General features: G+C 45.7%; 3 protein-coding genes across 3 annotated transcripts in view; all 3 read left to right on the top strand.

Annotated features, from left to right (window-relative positions):
* Nucleotides 1–2888, top strand: part of LOC307070353 (protein sidekick-1-like) — a gene marked incomplete at both ends in the record, with an annotated part of 237560 nt that extends 234672 nt beyond the window's left edge. The window contains 3 exons of the mRNA XM_079728783.1: nt 1208–1328; nt 1959–2088; nt 2532–2888. Of these exons, the coding sequence (XP_079584909.1) occupies nt 1208–1328; nt 1959–2088; nt 2532–2888 (608 nt within the window). The remainder of the gene's footprint in view (nt 1–1207; nt 1329–1958; nt 2089–2531) is intronic.
* Nucleotides 2889–5904: 3016 nt separating this feature from the next.
* On the top strand, nt 5905–10695 carry LOC307092160 (uncharacterized protein). The gene is made up of 2 exons (XM_079759064.1): nt 5905–6072; nt 7748–10695. Exon 2 carries the CDS (start codon nt 7809–7811, stop codon nt 10563–10565), a length of 2757 nt encoding a protein of 918 aa, XP_079615190.1. The 5' UTR covers nt 5905–6072; nt 7748–7808; the 3' UTR covers nt 10566–10695.
* Nucleotides 10696–10945: 250 nt separating this feature from the next.
* On the top strand, nt 10946–13801 carry gpank1 (G patch domain and ankyrin repeats 1). Its single transcript, XM_079758608.1, has 4 exons — nt 10946–11756; nt 12041–12182; nt 12384–12471; nt 12582–13801. The coding sequence occupies exons 1-4, from the start codon at nt 11295–11297 to the stop codon at nt 13033–13035; spliced, it is 1146 nt and encodes a 381-aa protein (XP_079614734.1). The 5' UTR covers nt 10946–11294; the 3' UTR covers nt 13036–13801.
* Nucleotides 13802–13976: the final 175 nt, after the last annotated feature.

The raw sequence follows: 13976 nt of genomic DNA, 5'->3' as shown, positions 1-13976 counted from the left end.
GGGAAAATGGGTGCTTTAATACATTTTGGAAGAAGAAGTGGTTTCGGTCTGATACTGTTGACAACCATTGAGTCAATGTTTGATTAGAACTCATCCATGGGAGGAATAGCGCTTCACACATAGTACAATCAGCGATGAGCAAGATGTGGACACAAGCGTATGCAAACACTTATTTGATGGAGGATTATTTCAACAAACAATATTAGTATAGAGGTATAGAATAAAGTATAATTTTGAATATAACCCTGATATTATTGAGTTTAGAAGAACATTATCGAGGATTATCTTCTTTCTTACTAAAGTTTTTCTCTTTTCCACAGTCTATCTAATCTAATCTATAAGCAATCTAATAGCCTATAATATAACCTAAGATATATCCAATCAGTTATTGTGCTACCTAATAACCTTGATACACTTATCATTATCCAGGTGTGGATGGAAGAAGATTGAAGTCAGTGTGTGTGCGTGCGTGTGTGTGTGTGTGTGTGTGTTTGTGTGTGTGCGTGTGTGTGTGTGTGTGTGTGTGTGTGTGTGTGTGTGTGTGTGCGTGCGTGCGTGCGTGTGTGGTGCGTGAATGCCTGTGTGCATCTGTGTGTGCGTGTGTGCGTGTGTGTGTGTGTGCTTGTGTGCGTGTGTGTGTGTGTGTGTGTGTGCATGATAATGTCTTACAAGGCATATTCTGCAGGTTCAGTGCAGGTCACACCTGGACAGCGTTTTTAATTTCAGTTGCCACGGAAACCTTGACCCAGCTCCTGGGGAAAAAAAGACAATTAGGCAGAGCATTGGAGGAGAGAAAAAGAGAGAGAGAGAGAGAGATTGACAGAGAGAGAGAGGAATAAAGAGTGAGGGAAGAGTACATGAGTCACAAAGTTATGAAAGAAACGCGATGACAGCTGACAGAAAACTTCTGTTGAATTCAACACGGTAGACATGAAACACCTGAACACATCACATCGCTGAGGAGCATCAATCCAGACAACCCCCCTCTGATCCTTCTGTCTTTTTGTCTGTCCTTCTTGACAGACAAAAAGACAGCAGTTCCCTGTGTACATAACCGTAGGCTGCTGTCGCCCCCGACACTGGCTTACATCTGCTGTAGCCTCTCTATCACTACCTCCTTGTTGTGTCACTCTGTTCCGGATCACGTACTAGCTCACTGGTCCTAACCATTCAGCAAATCTCAAACTATACGTTGACTGCCCTCCAGGCAAGCACCTGTCGACGGTGGAGGAGTCGGTAACCCTTGACAATGGAGGATTCACCGCTCTGGAGCTCAACAGCAGAACCCTCAACAGCAAAAACTCCTTCCTCAAGAAGAACGGGACCAGGTACGCGCACGCACACACACACATACACTCAGACAGAGGACTCACACAGAGGAAACACACAGGCGATAGAGACATCAAAAGCCCCTTAGACGGCTAAGAGACAGACACGGTATATGGTTTGAGCTGTCCCGTTCTTGGGCTTAGAGATAGGTAAGGGGTTGGGAATAGCCATGTGGTTACGTTCCGGCGTGTGACTCCCAGCCAAAGCCGCCTGGGTCCAACATCAATATCTGTTGGCTGCCTGTCGGCGTCCGTTAGCAAGATGCCCTAACCCCCGACCTCCTAATTAGTAATACGCCAAGTCGCTTTGGATACGATTGTCAGCTAAATTACTGGATGGTCAAAGGCTTAGATCCCTTTTACACCGTTGTCCTGCATTGCCCCATGGCATCACAGAAATACACACACACACACACACACACACACACACACACACACACACACACAGACACTTTTACCCTCTCCAGATTGATAGTGACACTCCCTCTCGTTGTGTGTGTGTGTGTGTGTGTGTGTGTGTGTGTGTGTGTGTGTGTGTGTGTCTGTGTGTGTGTGTGTGTGTGTGCGTGTGTGTGCGTGCGTGCGTGCGTGTGTGTGACTGTGAATGATGATGACGACGTGTGTCTCCAGGTCTCCTCCCAGACCCAGTCCGGGAGGTCTCCACTACTCTGATGAAGACATCTGTAACAACTACAACGGAGCCGTGCTCACAGAGAGCACCACCCTCACAGAGAAACCCAACGAGGTGTCAGAGTCAGAGGTACTCGCTCCCACTCTGCATCTACTACGCTCTCCCTTCCTGTTACTCGTGCTCTCTCTCTCCCTCTCTCTCTCTCTCTCTCCCTCTCTCTCTCTCTCTCCCTCTCTCTCTCTCTCTCTCCCTCTCTCTCTCTCTCTCTCTCTCTCTCTCTCCTCTCTCTCTCTCTCTCGCTCTCTCTCTCTCTCTCTCTCTCTCTGTCTATTGTTCTCTCTCTCTCAATTAAATACAACAAATCCTTCTCGACAAGGGAGATCAAAATGTACTAAGCAATTACTAAAACAAAAAAACTGATGAAGAAGCTCTCTTACTGTCTCACTTTTCTCACTCGTATTCTGCTATAAAATGACCCTTTGCTATTCACTTCCTAACATCTGCGGTTTTGTGTGTGTGTGTGTGTGTGTGTGTGTGTGCGTGCACGCGCGCACGTGCGTGCTCGCTCCCAGCTGACGGACAGCGACTACGAGGACGAGCAGCCCAAGCACTCCTTCGTCAACCACTACATGAGCGACCCCACCTACTACAACTCGTGGAAGCGCCAACCCAAGGGCCTGAAGGGCACGCCGGGGCCCGCGGGGGGGCCCTTCGCCTACGAGGACTGCGTGGCGGCGGCGGCGGCGGCGGCGGCGGCGGCGGCGGCCGGGGCGGTCGACGGCGAGCCGTACTACCAGACGGTGGTGACGCAGCACAGCGCGGGCGGCGCCTACACGCCCACGGGCCAGCCGGCGCTCACGCACGTCAACCCCAACACCAACCCCCCCGGCTCGCGCACGCCCCTCACTGGCTTCTCCTCCTTCGTGTGACACGCGGAGAGAGAGAGAGAGAGAGACACACAGAGAGAGAGAGAGAGAGAGAGAGAGAGAGAGAGACACGCACGCCGGTACACACACATGAATGCGTTCTGCATATTCACCCATGAAGGAGGGCACAGACACCTGGGTTTGGACACGACGATGGGGAGGGGGAGAGGGCGTTGACGAAAGGGACTTCATGCCTCTGAGCACATCAAGGTGCGCACTCTTCTCCGCGCGTTGGTGTGTATGTGTGCGCGTGTATGTGTGTGTGTGTTTGCACAGAGATCCTCACTGTGTTGATGACGCCCCTGCCCCCCCTCCCCCAAAGCTTGTTATCCTTCGCACCTCTACGTCACTGTGCTCTGGCTGCGTGCTCACTCCAACACACACACACACACACGCAGGACCCGACCCCCCCCCCCCGAGAAGGCTCTGTTTGTGCGTGTTGATGCAACACTCGATGTGTAGAATGGTCTTTAGGTGAGATTGTGTGTGTGTGTGTGTGTACGAGTGTGAGTGTGTAAGGGGATACATCCAAAAGCGGAGGAACAGAAAGACACAACGAAAGCCAAAACAGTGGGATGTGGCATTTCTGCACAATACTAAATATGTACTTTTTCTCGATGTGTGCACAAAAACACGAACGACAAAAACACAAAAAAAAACCTCTCTCTCTCTCTATCTCTGTGTGAATTTCGGACCCTCCCTCAGAGAGATGGACTTGCAGGGGAGGGGATCATGAATAAGGAAGAGAGTCTGCCCTGGTGTGTTTGGGGGTGGAGGGGGGGGCAGCTGTTGTTGACAAACTCGTTCATGTAAAGTAAACACAAGATGCACAGAGCTGTCCGCCAACACCACCCAATGCAAAAGGAGGGAGAGAAAAAGCAACAAGTGGGTGCTTCTACGCCGATGTGAACGATAGCTGAATTTAGGTTAAAAAGGTGTCACAAAAAATGTTGATTTTTTTTTACCGTTTCCCGTCCGTCGCGGACGTTTCACAACTCACAGTCAAGCTAGCACTGAGCCAAGACGCATTTGAAACATTTACAACTGGATATTTTACTGCTCTTGGTTATGTTTGTATTTTTCAATTGTGTTGTGTTTGAGTGTGTGTGCGCGTGTGTGTGTGTGTCTGCATGCGTACACACAAAAACACGCGGGCGCGAATGAATTATTATATAAGCCCCTTTGATCCGTCTGTGTATATTTGTTGGTCATCGCTGATTAGAGTGTGCCACCGTGTGTGTATGCGCATATTTTTTTAGAATGGATTTTGTACAGAGGAAACCCTTTTTACTTGTGCTGCTGTATGCAGGCCGGCTGGCTGGGTAGGTGATGTAGTTCAGAGTCTGATTGTGGACACAGCACTGGAGCAAGTGTGTGTTTATCCTCTGGACAGGGGCAGAGGGCAAGGGACATCTAGATACATGCTCATGTTAGGTGTATACATTTCAGTTGCAGTAGAGTTGTAACTGAACCAGTGCTATAACTGACGGTGGGCACCGATACGTCTGAGTACTTTGCGTGTACTTGTACTTGAGTGCAAATGGACACCAAGGGCACCTGTACAATTGTAGGGGCCCTGGGGTCGGCCCACTTGGTCTTCATCTCCTCATGCCCACGACCCCCCCGCCCCCTTCCCTTCTCTCTCTCTCTCTCGCCCGCTTGCTCACTCATCCCTGTTTTCAGTTCCACAATGTGTGTGAATAAACGGTCCTTGTTAAACCCCATGACCCTGTGTTTTAAGTGTTTTTAACAGCCTGCCACGAGTGTACATATTGAGTAGGCACACACTTTTTGTATTCTACCTTATTTATATTCATAGATGGTGGGTAAATTGAAGGGAAAGAGTCGATGATGTAAGAACAATACTAGAATAGGTTTATCTTGTAAAAAATAACGAAAAAAAAGGTGATTATTCAGGGAACAGAGTGTATTATGATCTTCAAAAGCAAGGTATAAACAGCTTGTGTTGTCCAAAATGTTTGGCAAAACGAAAATCCCACGTTTTTAAGGATGTTTATAAAGGGACCCATCCTATACCTAAAAGAGATGTTAACCAGTAATATGCCACTTATGCAACTCAGATATACCGTGAAGTTCTGTATCAATATGAACTTGCCCATGGTCGTTGAAGTGTTTTGGGTATTCTGTCCAACCAAACTGTTGAGGTCAAGTATTCAAGAGCAAAGTCCTTTTGTCATTAAACAATATAAATTCTTCTTTGTTTTTTTTTATTGTCTGTAATATAAATCTTAACGGCATTTTCATCACTGTGTTGCTCTACATACACACAAATACACACACACACGCACGTCACATAGGCTATGTTGTTTTGTGTGTTAACAAACATCTTTATGATGTGCCAAAAAAATATTCAGTAAATGTCAAGTTTGGCTGTAATACTGGAAAAGTATTATGGTACATACTATTCATTTATGACCAGGTAAATAAGTGGTATATGAATGCTAACCATAAAAGGGGTAAACGTTTACGACATAAACTAACTGCCTCAGTCTGAAACAGTGTTGTATTAACACAATAATAACAGTTCAGGGGAAGGCCAACGTATGCAACTAAAATATAGCGTTAGGATCTGCATCCATGTGTTTGGCTTGCACTGCACCTGACAACTCATCCTTCCAAACTAACTCAGTCCAGGAGAAGCATTTGAGTTTTTCATTTTTCTCTGTTCCTCTCTTTCTGTCTCTGTGTGTTTGTGTGTGTGTGTGTGTGTGTGTGTGTGTGTGTGTGTGTGTGTGTCTCGCTCGCTCTCTCAATCTCTCTCCCTGTTTTATTCTGCAAACATCTTAATTTTTTGTTATGTATTTCTTCATTTCTTAAAAAACAGTTTGAGATTGTCTTGATTAATTGACTTAATACCACTAAGGAAAAGGTTTATAATTTTCGGCGCTGCGTTGATCTTCCATGCCAGCAGGGGCAGTATAGTCACTGGAATAATATGTGTGAACCCAATGTCCCATACCTCAGTGGAAGAAGTAAGCACTGTAGTGCATGGCATGCATCCTGCATGCACACATACATACATGTTCGCATCGTCTGACCTGGTTAATACTAAGGAAGATAAAGGGAATTTACCAACTTTCCTACATGGTTTGCCTCAAGAATTGCACTCGTTTGTGCATCCCGACCATGAATCCCTTTAGCCTCTTTCTTCATAACGTTTAGCGAGGTAAGAACTGAAACACATGATCGATTAAACGGTATTTGTTTAGATTCTTTACAGTAATGATGCAGTTGAACCTACTGCGATAAAATGTAATAACCGAATGTTCTCTAGCTAGCGTTAACATTATTCCAGCGATTCAGGCCGTATTTGAAGCTGAATTGGGGAGAATTTTGTCAACACACAGTCGCAGTAAAGAAAAAAATAGGTTACCTATAAGGGAGAGTTTACTATTAATGGTACTGTAAGAAAATTTGATAGCAAAAAACCGCAAGATCTTGAAATGTAACAACAAAAAAACAACCCTTCTCTGCTCTATGACTGACTGGTTAGTGGTATTGTGCTAACCAGTCACGGAAGAGATGCCCTGATTGGTCAGAAATGACCCAGGAAAGTGTGCCCCCAAAGTGAGCCCTGAGGACTAAGGACTCACGGACTTAATTGATCTCAGGTGCTAAGTGCATTGTAGTGCACTACTACATTTGGCTGAATTATAAGAAGTAATATGAAGAGCCGTTTGGGAGCCGAATGGGCAGGCTCTTGTTGGTGAGCTGATCCAAATGATACGCCACACTAAAAAAAGGCAGAAATTCTTATCTGGTCGTGCAGAGTGGCGAAGTCACGCCCCTTCAGGTAGAGCCCATGGGACCTATGAGATCGAAAAATATGTATGGGTTTCAATGGAGAGAAAGTAATTATCTTCTGGTCCCAGTCTTTATATGTCCCGGATTACACATATGTTGTTTGTGGATTTAAATGATAATTTTTCATGTCAAGAGTTTGACCGTTTAGTGTGCAATTGTTCAGTTAAAGGCTTTAGAGAAAACACAATGAGAAAGACTACATGTCTCATATGTGCCGTCACGCTCACTGCGACTGGCGTGGACAAGACCGACAATCTCCCCATCGGCATAACTGAAACTCTCCACATGCCCCAACTTATATGGTTTTCACCTCTTTTGATGCTTTTATCCTCCCCTTGGAAAAAACCTAACATTATCAAACTTCTTCACGAAAATGTTTAGTTTTCTTTGCATGAAAAATTATCATTTAAATCAACAAACAACATGTGTAATCCGGGGCATATAAAGACTGGGACCAGAAAATAATTACTTTCTCTCCATTGAAACCCATTCATATTTTTCGATCTCATAGGTCCCATGGGCTCTACGGGAAAGGGCGTGACTTCGCCACAGACAATAGCGTCGTCTTGTTGTTTACCTTCCTAATTTCCGGATTTCCCTATGGTCTCCGCGGTAAACGTCACAACGCTTTGAACTGTGGTTAATTCCCTAAGGTAAAGTCTGCACTAATGCAGACTAACGCCCATTCGAATTCGACATTGGGACAGCCCTACAGCCGTAATAATTTTGCGAGAACGCGCAATAAAGTCTGTGAGTCCGGACATTGACAATATTGTCTCATAGTACTGAGGCAGGCGCAGGCAACTCGAAACCGATAACGTTATTCTGCAAGCAAATTTAACAAATAGCTGGATGGCTAGGTCATTTCTAACAAATTCCACTGAAAAAGTAGCTCTTGAATCTTCTGTATTTTTTAATTTAATGTTTGGTTTGAGAAATAAAAGCACATGCTTCATGTTTATCCTTGTTGGTTGATGTGCACAGAAATGTGTAACAACTTTTTCTGCCCTGTGCTTTTTTTTTTTTCTGTTCTCCAGGGTCAACATCACCCCTTCCTGATTTTACACAACTCTAATTCATCTTCTACAAACAATTGGCATGCAAAGCATCATGGCTGAAGTTACAATAGAATTGGATGAAGAGAATGAAACAAATACACCATTCACGGAGACACCAGAGCCGAAAGTGATATTATCGGCTCCACCTGCATCTTTTCTACCCGTGGCCGGTAAGCCGGCTATATCGTGGGAAAGATGGCTAAGGTCTTTTGAACTGTACCTCGACAGTCTTGGCAAAGCTATCTTATTGGATTCCGCTAAGTGTGTACTCTTGCAGCACTGTCTAGGAAAGGAAGGAAAAGTTGTGTATGCTCAACTTTTACCAGATAAAACCACATACAGATCTGCCAGAGCTGCTCTCACTACTTATTTCAGCCAACACAGAGACATTAAATTACTGGAAAAGGGTACTTTGACCATGGCTAACGCAGAGTTGATGGGCAAGCAGATAAATCCTAGTTCCGCTCCTTCACTGCTTCTATGCGTTCAGAATGTGTCTTTGGAGGAAGAGAAGGCCGTAGGCCGTAGGGTTGAAACGATGCCTGGACAAAGAAGGAGTGATAGACTGAAAAAAAGAAAACGTCCCTCCATTCCAACCCCATCACTTTTGTCCGGAGCTGTTGACAATATGTATTACTATTCCAGTGATGGAAAGTATTATGATGAGGAGGATGAAGATAAGTGTGAAGGCGACTTTGCTGGTGATGATGACTCTACAGTTGACTCTGATCATGTTGATTCTGACTTAACAATTGATAGCAATGACACGGATGATGTAGACAGCCATGAATCTAGGTATATCAACATTGCCGGGGAGGTTACCTATAGCTGTTCCTCGACCAAGGGAGATTTCCGGAAGGACAAACTGTTCTGCTGTCAACTCTGTGCAAAGGTATTTGGACGGAACTACCACCTGCATAGACACATGAGAGCTAAGCACGGCCGCTCTGCATATGTCTGCTGTATATGTAAAGAAAGTGTAGAGAGTAGCAAGGCACTGAAAACACACAGAGAAGCCCATGCTGCACTGAGATTTGCATGCCCTGATTGTGATGCAAAGTTCTCCTTTAAGTATATGCTGCTGAGTCACATTCAGTCTCACCAAATCCAACTGAACAAAAAAGATAATTGTAACGAAGGCAAACATAATTCGAAAAAGGTTGGAGATGAGAATAGCTGGGTGGTTGGCTCTTGGTCTGATGGGCAGGCAACTTTGGACGAGGATGGACCTAAAAAGTCTGAAGAGCTAATGGAAAGTAACGGTGGGCAGGCAAAGCTAGCGGAGACAAAGACGAAGCTCCATTCCTGTCCCATCTGTCCCGACCGGAGCTTCAGAGGGGCCTCAAAGCTGGCCCGACACATGAGGAGCCACACAAAGGACAAGCCATTCTGCTGCCCAGTCTGTGGAAAGTTATTCAGCCAGGACTACCACCTGAGAAGACACCTGAAGATCCAGCATAGCGTGGCCGAGTTCATCTGCTCTAAATGCTGGAAATGGTTTGGTAGCGTGGAAGAGCTCGAAAAGCATGGCAGTGCCCACAGCTCAAGTGAATATCCGTGCCCTCGTTGTGATAGAGTGTTCTACAGTAAAGAATCTCTTATACGCCACTCTGAGGCCCATTCACATGACCAACAGGCCCACCTGGACTACGCCAAATGGCGGCAAGTCTTTGCCGTGTCCATTGAGATCCATGGCATGCAAAAGAAAAAGAAAATGTATGAGTGTCCGTATTGCCTCAAGGCTCTCGCCCTTCAGAAAACTCAGCGTAAACATTTAACCATGCATGAAAAGGAAATGAATGGAACTTGTCCTAGGTGTGAGGAGATGTTTAGTTCTCTGGAAGACCTCAGGACACACATGGAGAGCCATACCAGGTATCCCTGTGCCACCTGTGGAAAGCAGTTCAAACTTGAAAATGCGTTGAAGAAGCATGAACAAGTCCACAGAGACGAGTGTCGTTACTGCGCGCTCTGCAACAAGTACTTTGTGAAATCATCGCATTTCAAGAAACACATGAAGTTCCATGTCAAACGGGAGACCAAGTGCCCACACTGCGACGGCGTCTTCCTACGGTTGGCGTCTTTTAAAATCCACCTCCGGAGTCACGTGGACGAAAGACCCTACCAGTGTCCCTGTTGCGTCGAGTGCTTCAGCGTCAAGTCCGACTTCGAGAAGCACCGCTTGAAGCACAAGAAATTCAAAGGTGCCAACCCGTACTCGTGCACCCGGTGCGACTACGCCTTCGCCACCCTGAGTGAGCTGAAGGTGCACATGGAGCAGCACAATGAGGACCCGGCCTTGAACTGCCCCCACTGCGGTAAGCTGTACCTGAACAAGGCCAAGCTGGAGAGGCACGTCAGCATCCACACGGGGGAGCGAAGACACCTTTGCTCCATCTGCGGCCACGGCTTCGTGGGGGCGATGCTGTTGAAGAGCCACATGGCGGTTCACAGCAGCGAGAAGGCCCACAAGTGTGCCCTGTGCAGCAAGAGTTTCAAGACGCAGAGCGGACTGCGTAGCCACAGTGCACGCCACTTGGCAGCGCCGCCCCGGTTCCCGTGCTCTGAGTGCGGGAGGTCTTACGGTCGCATGGTGGAGTTGAAGATGCACCAGCGCTACCACACGGGGGACAAGGCCCACAAGTGCACCTGTTGTTCAAAACGTTTCATTACACATTACAAGCTCAAAGTGCACATGAGAACTCATACGGGGGAGAGGCCGTACGCCTGTTCCGAATGTGGACAGACCTTTACGCAGATGGGTGACAAAAATAGGCATGTGAATAAATGCCACTAGCAAAATATTCTACAAATGTACTTTGTTAATGTCTGCAGTTTTGCCATAATGTTGAATTGTGGTTGAGTTAAAAATGTCAAAGTTATAAAAAGATTTATATATTATTAGAGCTCTGTCTTCAGTTTAATTATTTGACATGAAAGTGTAAAAAATATTCATTCTAAAATTGTGGTTCTCATACTAATAGTTTGATGTATATTTTTGTAATAGCCATTGGTTCGATTATAATAAAAAATGTAGGTGGAAGTTTTCAATAAAATGATCTGATTGTTTATGCTTTATCAATGATTTTTAAACATTGATGCAGTCCCCACGTTCACCATGGGAGGCAATGGCAGTCATTCTAAAAATACTGAGAACAGCAGAAGAAGAAAATAGCATCTTGGTTGTTAACCGTAAACATACAAGAGCAGCGTGTCTTCTAGTCGTAAAGAATTGGATAGTGGCTAAGTAATGTCAAAATGAAAGATTGTTATTTACCTTAAGCAACCGATTCCTATTAATAATTATGTAATTCTGCAGTTAAAGAGTTTAAAACGGATGTTTTTCAAGCGGTTGTCTAGCTATCGTTAGCTAACAGGACTGGGCGAATTGAGTAAACAATTGAGTTGTTACGTTGCGTTACAACTGAGATTTATCGACAGCATGAAGAGATCAGTTACTTTAAGATGAGGTTGCGTAAATATGTCGAAGGGGTGATAATCAACCCCTGTTACGGGCATTATCACCATGGCTGCTTTGGGCTTTACTCCTGCAAGAGAGCAGGACATTTGGATAGAGGACACTGAGAAAACATCCCTTCTTCCTAACGCGATAAGTGGGGCTGAGGCCAGGTCGTTTTACGAAAGTCTGGTTAATGATACTGAAGGTGGCGGAGCAAGGCAGAGCGCGCTAAAAACGGATACATGTAGGTCTAATAGAGGAGATAAACATCGGAGAAGCAGTGGTGGACGTCATGTAGACCGAACAGTAGAAAATAATAGCAGTCGAGGTGAACACGGCAACGCCAGGACACGAAGACGGAGTCCACATGGACGTCCAGAAAGACCCCAAAGTGGCAATAGAGCACAGCCCTCCAGGCAGACGGCCCCCACTGAGCTCCACGGCCTCAAACTGCTACGGTGCGCCCAAGAGGGGGATGTGTCTGGCCTCAAAGACTTGCTTTCACGTGGAGTGGACATAAACTTTCAGGTAGAGTTGGTTTTGTTTTATGGACTTAACTGACTAAAGTAGGAACCTTGCCATGTTCGTGGTGGAGGGTATTCATTCAATCAAACTCAATGCTCAAAACCCGCTAATGGTTTATCTGTTTATAGATCGATTAGTTATCTCTCATCTATATTTACCTATCGATGTACCATGTTGACAAACATCCGGTGTTATAGGCCCTGGAATCAGCAAAGTCAATCAGACCTTTGGGTTTGGTTTTGTGTGCTTAAGAGGTCATTGCACTCACTTGTGTTATTCGGCTGCAGGATTCTTTCTTCTGGACCGCCATGATGTGTGCGAGCTGGGCCGGCCAGCGGGCAGCTGTGAGGCTTCTGCTGGGCCGGGGAGCAGCATGGGTCGGGGTGGTCGACACGCGCGGCAGAGATGCCAGAGAACTGGCACACGAAGGTACGCCCAGTCCCTCCCATAGACAAACCCCGGCAACCCACCACAGCTTGTGCTGTCATGAAGACTTACCGAACACCGATAGCCACTGAGGCTATTTTAAGTTAGTTATGCTGCTAATTGCATTATAAGATAGATACTTTTGCCACAGAGGAATTTGAAGCATTTGTCTGATTCGGTTTTATTTCGCTGTCCTTTCCTCAGCGGGTCACCAAGGGGTTGTGGAGGAGCTGGACGGCTTTGAAACAAACACACCGCAAGTCACACAGCCAGTCAGACAACTTGACAGGAGGTTAGCGGCACACGCAACCAACACAAATTGCAGCAGAAACAACACATGTCATGGGATGCCAGCTGTCCTATTTGTTCTCTCTGACCCATGTCCTGCTCTCCTAACCACAGATACCCAGTGCGCCAGTGGTGTGAGATGTGTGGGAGCCACTTCAGCGGCCACGCCTCTTCCCATCTCTCCTCCACCCTGCACCAGTTCAGCCTGCACCATCAGCCCCCCACCCCCCAGTACTGCCTCCCTGCCTCCAGCGCCAGCTATAAGATGATGGTCCGCTACGGCTGGGACCCTCGGACGGGGCTGGGCCCAGATGGGGGCGGGCCAAAGCAGCCTGTGTCTACTGTGCTCAAGAGAGACCACAAGGGCCTGGGCTTTGGACCCATGAAAAAAGCCCGGGTCACTCACTTCCCCGCAAAGGACACCAAGGCGGTCAAACTTCCTAAGGCCGTAGAGAGGGAGGGCGGAGGAGACAAGGGGAAGAGGAAAGAGGAGGGCTTGAGGAGGCAGGAGATCGATAGGACCTGGGAGAGGGATTTCCGCTCCTCTTTTAATTCTAGTGACTACTAGTAACCCCAAAGGTTTAATCATCTCATTTTTTATGATGTGCTATTTTGTTTTCTTTTGATAAGCCTTAGATATGAATGGGTAATACCTTCATCTCACTGCACAGGTTAAATGAAGATCAATCAAGTTCACATTGATTGATATGCATTTTCAGTGCACCCTCCGGACTACTGCAACATTTGGTCACGTTTTGAACCAAAATATGTGTGATAAGGAGATGTGTTAATTTGTGTTGGATTTACAAATCGAACATGCTATGGGTGTAATCCTCAGGGAGATGAACCATGACTTATTATTATAACATGCTTAAAGGAAACGCCAATAAACAAGTATAATATGAAAGCCACTGTTTAATACTGGAGACCTAGGTTTACTTATTAGACGGGTGCGTGACTTACCCAGGTCTATGGGTTATCTTCATGATTGCATTATTAGGTACAAAGGTATTTTTCTCAATGTTATCGAAATGTTGCACTATACAACATCCCGTCCACGGCAAGCGATAACAAACACACCTTATTAGAGAAGGTGAAAGCTCGTTTTTGTTTTATGACATTGTGAATATAGGGCAGAAGAGATGTATGAGGCAAACTAGGCATGTGTCCAACATCTCTAGGTTTGCAATTTCAAATGTTCATGGTCATTTTTTTACTTTCTTGTAGACATCCAGGAACGTTTTTTGTATTTAAAAAATAATGCACTGGATATTCATGAATATTCATTAATTTGGGTTCTCTCTGGATTTTACTGCTACTAGTTTTACCTATGGAGGGTTTCTTTGACCTTGTTAAAGGAATCCAATAAGGGTGTGTGTTGTTTACGATTACATGTATAATCCTAAAATGATAATACAAAACAATAATTCACAACAATCAAAATAACTTAGTTGAACAAATACAATGATTTGGATTTACAAAACGAATTAACAATGCAATTTTGACAAT

This window comes from Pollachius pollachius (assembly GCF_949987615.1).
Source record: "Pollachius pollachius genome assembly, chromosome: 2".
In the NCBI taxonomy this organism is placed as follows: domain Eukaryota; kingdom Metazoa; phylum Chordata; class Actinopteri; order Gadiformes; family Gadidae; genus Pollachius; species Pollachius pollachius.
Note: the sequence above shows the minus strand (reverse complement) of the source record. Positions and strands in the feature narration are given on the sequence as shown.